At 30.1% G+C, this 10,758-nt stretch overlaps 1 protein-coding gene across 1 annotated transcript; it reads right to left on the bottom strand.

Moving 5' to 3' along the window:
- Positions 1–4,854: 4,854 nt before the first annotated feature.
- On the bottom strand, positions 4,855–6,890 carry LOC8268814 (elongation factor 1-beta 2). The gene is made up of 6 exons (XM_002523164.2): positions 6,670–6,890; positions 6,442–6,558; positions 6,268–6,349; positions 5,684–5,801; positions 5,338–5,451; positions 4,855–5,229 (listed from the first exon to the last, which is right to left on the bottom strand). The coding sequence occupies exons 1-6, from the start codon at positions 6,753–6,755 to the stop codon at positions 5,066–5,068; spliced, it is 681 nt and encodes a 226-aa protein (XP_002523210.1). The 5' UTR covers positions 6,756–6,890; the 3' UTR covers positions 4,855–5,065.
- Between the last annotated feature and the right edge of the window lie 3,868 nt (positions 6,891–10,758).

Genomic DNA, 10,758 nt, shown 5'->3' with positions numbered 1-10,758 from the left:
AGACTTGAATGCCTCAATACATAGATGTTCTCTCCAACTCTATCATTGGAAGCCAGTGATCAATCTGCAGATTGCTAAGTTGTTGTTGGTTCCATATATTCTATAGCTATACAGTCTCAATAGCTTAATTAAGTGATAATTGCTATATATTTAATCTTCCACAAAATTTTATAGTGTGGAAGTATGAACAAACAGTTGCATGTGGTCTGAAGGCTTAAATGAAATTTGTTTTCCTTTTAAACATTACAGTACTTGAAGTATATGATTAGGTTAAATTTCATGTTCCTTGCACTTGAACCTTTTTTTTGGGTCAAAAAGCAAATAAATTTTCATGTACAAGTATGGAAAGTTTATATTATGACCATTAATTTGTTATCAAAAGGATCATTGTTCAATCATATTAAATCATTTGATTGCTTAATTTTAGTGTTGGTGCATGGGACTTCCTATAGTGAATGATTATCAATTAATCATTCTTGAAACCATTTCAAAAATCAAAAAAACAAAAGAAAAAGAATCTTGATATTTTTATTTTTATTTTTTTTTTAAAAAAGTGAGGCAGAAGGAGAGGATATGCATAAAGTAGATAAGATTTAATCATTTATCTTATCATTTGGAGCTTCTTATCCTCATTAGGAGTCTAAATGGACTATTATAAGTTTATATAACAGCATGATAAACTCTTATCAAACCAATTACTGTCATTGATCATAACAGGTTTAATTTTACTTTTCTTTGTTTAAAGAGAACAATCCATCTCTCTCTTTTGTTTTGTTTTGTTTCTTTGTTTTGATTGGTCACCAACACTTTTGCATAACTAATTTCAGGTGCTTCTGATAGTGAGCATTTGGTGCTCCTGTGTACAGAAAAATGAAAAAATTTCAAAACCTGAATTGGTTTTATATAAAATTGGAAAAACTGAGTCAAATTGCATTAAATTTTGAAGTCATAGAATCAAGAAGATATAATTTGGTGAAAATTTTCCTCAAAAAGAAAAGAAAGAAAGAAAATAATTAGGTAAGATTTCATTCAATCTGAAATCTATGATTCTTTGCCAAAATGATCTCTCTTACCATTTTCGACCACCGCACACAGCAACAAAACCGAAGGAAAATCATGTGCTCGGCGTCTCCGTCCATACTCTGGTAATGGTCAGTTTTGGTTGTTTCGAAGAGAGAGGAAATGGAGTGGTTGCCTTCAGTAATCTCATTCTAGCCAAACCAAGGTTTAGCGTTGCTAGTGCAAACCGCCACTAGTATGGAACCTGTTTTGCTGTCAGGAGGAACGTAGCTAACTAGAATCTCAGGCGAAACCACCGCCTTCACCACAGCCGCAGCATTCTCTGCCGCAACCGTGAGTCTTCAAACAATGAGATTGGTACATTCGGACTCCTCATATCGAGAGATACAAGTTGGTGACCATGTGTGCGTACTATATTTAATATACTTAGGTGGTTATTCTATTTATTATTATAAATTAAAATATTAATATTTTTTAAATCATAATTAAATAATATTATTATAAATAAATAAATTATCATTACCTACTCAACTAAATAATATATAAAAAATAATTATTTTTATTTATATTTTATTTCCGACCTTAAATTGAACAGTCTTTACTATAATTAATAATAAAATCAATTAGAAAATAAACTACCATCATATAATAATTAATAAATCAACATTGAGAAGTCATATTAACGATAACCAAAAAACAAATATAGGCCAAGTTTTCAGGGAAAAGAAGATCATTTTCAAGGAATTTTGACTAAAGTCAAATTCTATTATATTTTCAGAAATAATAATAATGATGATAGTATTTTAAAATAAAAATTAAACTCACTAAATTCTTTTAATAGATTATATATATAAAATCCTTAAATATAAAGCTGTATCTGATGGATAATAAAGAATTAAAGAATCTATTATTGGAGAATGTATAACAAAGGTTTGATTAACTTACTTAGAAATATTTTAAAATTAATAAAAAATATTCTTTTTATTGGGTAAAATTTTTTTTTAAGATATTATTTTTAAATTTTATTTTAAAAATATAGTGTGGTTACTTTTAAATTATTTTTTAAATTTTTCTTTAGTTGTTAGAACTATATTTTTGAAAAAAAAATTAAAAATTATATTTTAAATATTTTTACGCGGTAAAAATAAAAAAAATTATACAGTATTTTTAATAAAAAAAATGGATATTTTTATTATTTTCCCTGTTAACTAATCCTATAGGCTTATGATATTCTTCATTCATTTCTATCTGCCTCTAATTCTTCTTCTTCTTTCTTCTTTTGTTTTTTTTTTTTTTTTTGTTCTTTTCCCTCTCGAAGGCAGGAAAGATGGCAAGAAAGTAAGGGACTTGTCCAGCACAATGCAAATATTGAGAATATATATATATATAAATAGTCCCATAATGGTTTAAACAAAGAAAAAGCAAAAAAGACTACCAAATACAATGGTGGGAATATTACATGGATGGAGGGAATCACTTGAAGAAACGAACCCACGAAGAGGCAAAAACACAGGAAGGCTTTTAACTTGCTTTTGGCCATTAGCTGCCCCGAAAGTGATATTTCCCTGATAATCTCTAGTAGCAGCAAAACCTGATGATGATGCTACTCCTCATCTTGTTTGGAAGGAGGCATCAGAATCGGTTTTCAGGAAAACCCAAAAAAAAAAAAAAAAAAAAACTCATGCTTGAACCCAGGCAAACAATTTTACTCGTAAGACTTTCTATTTCTAAGCTTAGGTTTGTTAGTCTTGGAGAGAGGGGGAGGAAAAGAAACAAATAAAATAAGACTTGAGAATTCTGTTTTAATCCACACCAATTTCATTACATCAAGAGATATTGACCCTGGCTAGTCACTGAGCGTCGAAAATTGAAATCTCGAGTTCGATACACTTTTTTTTTTATATAAATATGGTAATTTATTTTTTATTTTATAAAAAAATAAATTTCCATCACACTAATAAATTAACCGATTAATTATATCTATTTTTTTATTAAAAAAAGATAAAAATACCAAACATATTATGTAATCTGACATATTTTTAGAAAAAGCCTTGTAGTTTTAATTTTGCAACAAAGAAATACTTCGTATAAACTCTCCGTCACAAACAAAATTACACTTTTATAACTCTATGCATCAAATCATAAGGTAAATATTAGACTACTAAATGAATTATCCCGCGCTGCTGCAATTTAATGCTTGAAAATTTTTATTTTAAAAATATAGAAAATTGTCATGTATTTTATCGCTATTACACTTAAAGGATCGTAGTTCTTTTGTAATAAAAAAATACTATATAATTTAATTTCTTTACATCTTTACTATTTTACAAATTAATATCTTTAAATTTCAATAATATAAATAGTGTAATACACATTGTCGGTATCAAATTCACATATTAAATGAATTAGCATACAACAAATTAAATTGAATTCATATTTAATAAAATTAAATAATTTTAAAATAAAACTAGAATGTTTTAGTTTAATGATAAATCACCTACAAAATGATTTTATTATTAAAAATTAATATTTTACTATAAAATAATAATAGTATTAAATAGTAGAGTATTATAATGTAAGAAAAGTAAAAGATAAGATACTTCTTTTATCTCAAAAAAGCCCTTTTAAATGTAAAAACATCTAACCACAAAATATATATTTTTAACTTTTTTAATATTTAAATATAAATTATAAAAATTGTATCAAAATGTTCAATAGTATATATTACATAGCAAAAATAACAAAAGGGAAATAACCAAAAGTTGTAATTGTCAAGTCATTTACAAAGAAAAGAAAGTAATTAAATTTTGAAATATATATATATATATATATATATATATATATATATATATATATATATATATATATATTAAACAAGAATATAGTTATTTTAAATTACCTATAAAAATTTAAAATTCATCTTCAACAAAAAATAATATTTTAAAGAAGATCAGGCATATAAAATAAATACTTAGTAATTCAAACAATACATGTTCATTAGATATAGAAAAAAGTTTCAAGGTAATTAACAAATTCCATGACTATGTAAATATGTGTTTTCATAATTTTTAATTTTACAGTATGGACTAGACAGTCAAAATTAAGCTATTAGAGCATCTTGAATGGTGCTTTTTATTTTAAAGAGTATCATTTCCATAATCAAAAGCATCTTAAGAAATATTTACATATAAAGAATAAAACATTTTAATTAAGTCCAATAAATTTTTTATATTTTTATTTTATATCTTGTTTTTATTTTTATAAATATTAATAGTTTTAATTTTTATTTTTTTAATTTTTATCAATAAAAAAAATAAAATTTATAAATATTAATTAAATTAAATGAATAAAAATTTATGGTACATTTATTAAATATAAAATAAAGAATGAAATTTAATTCTTCAAATGTAGAATACCAAATTGACTATCTATTTTATATTTAAAAATTTAATAGTGCATTGAAATATCATTTTATAATACAAACTCTTTAAAATGAAAAATTTAATATATATAAAAAATACATTAAAAACACTCTTAAGTCAAGTCAGTGGTTAACTCATTAAGCCAGCAAAACCCTATTAACTTGTTAAGTCAGTAAATCCCTAACAACAGTTAACTTTATTTGATGTGGCTTAATATTGCAAATTTTTTAACAATTTCATCTTTTTAAATGTGCACATTAAACATTAGGGGCAAAGATACAGTTTCTACTGTTAAAGCTTATGCCCAGGCCCCTTTAATGGCTTCTGACCATAGTACATTATTATTATAGCAAATATGGACGTGCTCTAGCAACTGGCCTACATATTTTCTTATCACCACTTGGCATAAAAGTTTAAAGGGAAATATGCATGTTACCATATCATTTACCTTAACACAGAGGCCAGATAACTTGATCGTTTCATATTTTCAACTCTCATAAATCTAGAAAACAAAACCACATCAAACTGTTGGAAAAAGAAAAGAGAGAAAATGAAAGACAAAAAAGAAGGATTAGAGATGCCAAAATGGCTACACTAGAATCAGTCGAATATAAGCTTTGTTCTTAAATTTTGTTGAAGGCAACGATGTCGCAGCTCTGAACATATTCGTTGTAGGGCTCAACAGTCAGATACTCCTCAATGAGGGAGTCCACAGAAACAAGGTCGTCCACAATGGTCATCATGATCTGCAATTTCTTGATGCCATAACCAACTGGAACCAGTTTCGCTGTTACATATCCACAATCAAAGCATTTATGTTAGTTATTGCTTTACCAAATAGAACACTACAAGAAACAACTCTGCATTGATAAAAAAATATAGACTCAAACCGTACATGCTCCCCACAGGAGACCAGGCATCTCAATGCTCCGAACTGCCTCCTCCAACTTTTTCATATCTGTCTCATCATCCCAAGGTTTTACATCCATAAGAACAGAGGATTTTCCACCTGCAAAATGATCCATGGTCAAAAGACTCAAAACAAGAAAATAGACAATGTTTTACCATAAGATTTAGTTTCAACCAGAGAGGATAAAATAATTTTCACATAAAAAATCATCTAGTTCTATGAGACCTCTCTACATATGAACACAAGTCAACATCAGAAAAAAAGTAAATTAAGGATAAGCTTCAATAGCCGTGCTTCTAAAAGTTATTTTGCAGACAGAGGGGAAGCTTACTCTCTTTCTTCTTGGCAGACTTTTTGGCTGCCTCTCTCTCCTCTGCTGCCTTCTTATCCTCCTCCGTTTCATCACCAAAGAGATCCAAGTCATCATCATCATCTCCAGCAGCAGCAGCCTAAAATAGCAAGGGGAAAAATTACAAATAATAAACAACAGCAGCAATATCTATATATCTTGCAGTAAGAGGGGATTGGAGTGTTGATCTTTAAACATAAGAGGACAAACAAAAATAAGCGAAACGGCTAACCGCTAGTAGCTCAAACAACACCTGATGAGTGATATCAGAACTGAATCAAATTGGCATTCTGGCGGCTTCATATTCCCAGAATTACTGGTTTTCTTACTTAAAGAATAAAAAAAGATAGAAACTTTAAACTCATCCAATTTGAACAATTTACACTTAATTACATGAAGAGTGAAACTCAGCTGAATCAAATTGCGAGTCAATTAGCTTCTAATTCCCAGAATTTCTTCTTGCTTAATGCATATAAAAGATCTCCAATTTCGTTGGTTCTTTTACACATGAACTCAAGACATCATAATTCAAAATAAATACCACAAAGATGAATAAAAACACACACCTCCTTAGCAGGGGCAGCAGCTTCAGCTGGAGCAGCAGCAACTTTGCCACCAACTCTCACTCCAACAGCTTTCCCAGGAAAGCTAATCAATACCCAAATCAATCAAAACATTAAACATATGTATCTTCAAAAAGATAAACAAAACCCATAAAAACTAAAGTAAAAAGATCTAACCTTGTGGCGAGATGTGAAGAAACACTTTCATACCACTTGCTGGCGTTAGGGAAGGAAGCTCCAGGCTTCTCCAAAACGGCAGCGTATACCTTTATATCATCCTTTGTAAGTTGATCTCTGGTATAATTCATAACAAAACAAACCAAAATCAACACCCAATTTAATTGCTTTACAATTTAAAAAGACAATAACAATAACAATAATTTAAAAAGGATTAAAAAAGAATACCCAGAAATATAAGACTTTCCAGCAAGAAACTCATCAAGAGACTTGAGGCCAGATTCAGTGTGGAGATCTGAGAAAGTGACTGCCATTGCTGACTGTTTTTAATATGGCAGAGAGGATGAGACAAGAGAAACGAGTATGCGGAAGTAGCACTAGAGAGAGCTAAAAGAGAAGACAGTGCATAGTGAAGGAGTGATATTTATATATGGCTATGTGTTATGTTCAACTCAAAAAAGGCAAAACCCTAGAATTAGAATTGGAATTCCATTGGGATATTCTTTATTTTTCTTGGTAAATATTCATTTGCCACACAAGTCCTAAATTGAAATCAGGATTTGGGTTGCTGTACCATGTCCAACCCAATGGCTAGGAGGCTAGCTGACCCATCATCTGTAAAGAAATAAATAATGGGTTAATTGGACGAATTTATATCTGAGAGTCAAATATATTAAATTTAATTTTTTTTAATAAATAGTTTCTTAAACTTATATTTAAATATTAAATACATTTAATTTAAATTTTTTTAGCAAATAACTCTTTAAATTTGTGTTCAACGATCAAATATATCAAATTTAAATTTTTTAAAAAGTGAAATAATATTAAATTTTTAAATTTTAATTGAATTATAAAAATTAAAAATAATATTTATTTTATTAATTTACTAATACAATATTTAGTGATACGCTATATAAAAGCGTAATTAGAAAAATTTAAAATTTGGATCTAAATGATCCAAAAATGACAAGTATTAAATAAGTTAAATTTCAATTTTATAAGAATTAAAAAATCAAATTTCAGCTTTTTAAGAATTAAATAAGTTAAAATTTTAACTTGAAATTGAATAAGTTAAATTTCAATTTTTTTTAACAAATAGGCCATAACTTGTCATTTTTGGATCAATTAGATCCAAATTTTAAATTTTGTTAAATGTGCTTTATATAGTGTGTCAGTAGATATTGTATCAGTAAATTAATAAAATAAATATTATTTTAATTTTTATAATTCAATTAAAATCTAAAAATCTAATATTATTTTACTTTTTTAAAAAATTTAAATTAGATGTATTTGACTTTGGATACAAGTTTAGGGGGCTAGTGGTTAAACAATTTCAAATTGACTTTTGGACATAAATTCAAAGGGCAGATTGACCCTTTGTCTATAAAGAAATTGATATGTCAAAACTTTTTGGGGGCTAATTGTTAAGAAATAAACAGTAGCTATATTTTAGTTTTATATTGTTATCTTGATTTAAAAACTTCTTTTTATCTTTTTCTCATTAGCTATCTCAACTATGCTAGTATATATATTGATGTACATCTCATTTTAATCTACAACATAATTATTTTTTTCTCTCAATTTTGACATGGTATCAGAGCATTAGCTCTTAAATATCAATTTTTTTATTTCTCTTTCCGTAGCAACAATAAAGAAAAAACACAGCGACCCCATCCGTGGGTCCGTGACCGGCACTAGGGAATGGGTAGGCGTAAGGCCACCGAATCCCGTAGTAAGCCTGACACTCACTAACTCAATCAAATCTCATCTTAAATTAATATTATTAAAGCCACAAATTATCTTAACATTAAATCTTACACAATTGAATCGGTCTGCTAGAAGAATTAGGTGAGACCCGAAACTACATAAAATTACCACTGATACCTCTACTATTACTACTGCGGAGAATCTAAGATTTTTATAATTTGACATACCAACCCAAACACCACCCGATGATGAAGAAGTCAGTTCTTTGAGTAAGAGTCATTTGGAAGACTAACGATCACGAATCGAAAAGCGATAAATAGAGATCGGGTCTAGAGTGAGCTAAAATCATATATCTAAAACAGTTTCAAACATCTCAATATCACATTCATTTAATTTTAAAATAATTAATAAATCACGCAAACCATACGTGTCATGTTAAAACATATGTATCATGCCATGCTTAAACAAAAATTATTCCACATGCAACAGGACGGAGTACTTAAGTAGAACCCTAATCCCAACTCAAAATCTCGATCAATTTCAAAACTTAGATCTCGACTAAGCTCAACTCTAATATCTCAACTCTCTCATTTCAACAGGACTGGCGCCTAGAGAGCAAAGCTCGATTAGGGACCTTACCTCTAGTCTGGTCACTTATATTTCAACTCTCTCATTCCAACAGGACTGGCGCCTAGAAAGCAAGCTCGATCAGGGACCTTACCTCGAGTCTGGTCACTTATATCTCAACTCTCTCATTCTAACATGACTGGCGCCCAGAGAGCAAGCTCTATCAGGGACCTTAACTCCGACAATCAACTGAACTCAACCCAGAGAGCAATGCTCGATCAGGGCAAACAAATCCATAATAATCTTATGTCCATGATCATTACTGGTGCGCACGCTGTCCTGATGCAACCCACCAGGTGGCATGTTCTACGAAAGCCACATTTCCCAAAACGCAATCATCACATTTAATAAATATCATTGTCTAATGAAATCATTCAATATAATATTGAAATAAAGTGTCACGACCCACTTTGTGGGCCCGTGACCGGCACTAGGGAATGGGTAGGCTTAAGGCCACCAAAACCCGTAGTAAGCCTTACCAACCCGCAAATCCATATATACAATTAACCAAATATAAAGTAGTCATAATTGTCTTACATAATAAATCACCATACTACCAACAGGAGTCAGAATAGTTATATAAATTTTAGAATTTCCTACTGCGGATACTCTAGAGTAAAAATGACAAGTATAGAAGTACAAGATAATTACAAAAGTCCGAAGAAGAAGAAGTCGGACTGTCGAATGTGCGATGGCGAAGGTCTTTAACTATCACCTGAAAAAAAATTACAACTGAGACTGTCAGTCTCGAGAGTGAGTCAAAATCAAATAATCTAAGGACTATTGCAACCTTCACATGATATATTAATTATTCAGAACAATATACCAATTTCTGAATATAATTGCAATCATAATATATAATCATACACCATAATAATAAAATGATAAAAGAAGAGAGTGTAAATAAATAAAGACATTTTTACTTTCACGGGACGTGTGGCTAAGTAGAACCCTAACCCCAAATTCTAAATGCATTTTGGCTCTCTTAATCCAATAAGATCGGCGCCCGAGAGCAATGCTCGACCAGGGACCTTACCTCCACCGGTCACTTAAGTATCCAAATAAGAAATCTAGTAGCCATTCGACTCTCTTAATCCAATAAGATCGGCCACGAGCAATGCTCGACCGGGGACCTTACCTCCGGTCACTTAAGTATCCAAATAAGCCGGCTCGAGAGCAATGCTCGACCAGGGACCTTACCTCCGGCAATTTACACAAATCAGCCCAGAGAGCCATGCTCGACCAGGGCAAACCCATAAATATCTTATTACATGTCCATGATCATTACCGGTGCGCACGGTCCTGATGTAACCCATCAGTGACATGTTCTACAAGCCACATTTCCCAATTCGCAATCATCACATATAATAAATATCATTATCCGATGAACTCATCCAACACATATCGGAAATAAAGATTAAAGATTTAAGATAAAACAACGTGCAATTTGTGAGGGAAAAATAATAACGTTTGTCTTATTATAACATACTAATAATAATATTTATATTATTTCAAATATTAATAATCAAGTGAAATCATTTATTTTGCGATACTAATAATCATATTAAGCACAAATTCTAAATAGCATATTAAAATCGGACTAGCAATAGCGCGAAAGATTAAATGACTTTAACTCACGATTTGATGCGTTCCACAGTCCGCTCCTACGCCTCGGGTGGAGTCGGAAGGCTGAATTATCTAATAACAAAAGACATACAATTAATAGACATTCAAAATTTTTTCCTAAACTTAGACCCTAAGGTCGACTGCTAGAATTAAATTGGACTCGAGGATTACCGAAATTTGTGAACCTCCCTAAATTACAGATATTTACCCCCCGTAAAACGGGTCCAGGACTGCCAAAACATATCAAACATGTTGGAATTTAATAACAGGGAGGCCACAAGAATCGCATTAATATTTTCCGACTCCAAAACACCACAATCCAAACAATTTAATTTGATTTATTTTTAAACTACCCAA

The sequence above is a fragment of the Ricinus communis genome, chromosome 1 (assembly GCF_019578655.1).
Source record: "Ricinus communis isolate WT05 ecotype wild-type chromosome 1, ASM1957865v1, whole genome shotgun sequence".
NCBI classification, from domain to species: domain Eukaryota; kingdom Viridiplantae; phylum Streptophyta; class Magnoliopsida; order Malpighiales; family Euphorbiaceae; genus Ricinus; species Ricinus communis.
The sequence above is the reverse complement of the archived record's forward strand: the minus strand, read 5'-3'. Positions and strand labels throughout refer to the sequence as shown.

Coding starts and splice junctions, on each gene's coding strand:
- LOC8268814 (XM_002523164.2), bottom strand. CDS start 6,755: ATGGCAGTCACTTTCTCAGATCTCCACACTGAATCTGGCCTCAAGTCT. Junction 6,350..6,441: donor TCTTCACATCTCGCCACAAG/GTTAGATCTTTT, acceptor GGTATTGATTAG/CTTTCCTGGGAAAGCTGTTG. Junction 5,802..6,267: donor CTGCTGCCCCTGCTAAGGAG/GTGTGTGTTTTT, acceptor TTGCTATTTTAG/GCTGCTGCTGCTGGAGATGA.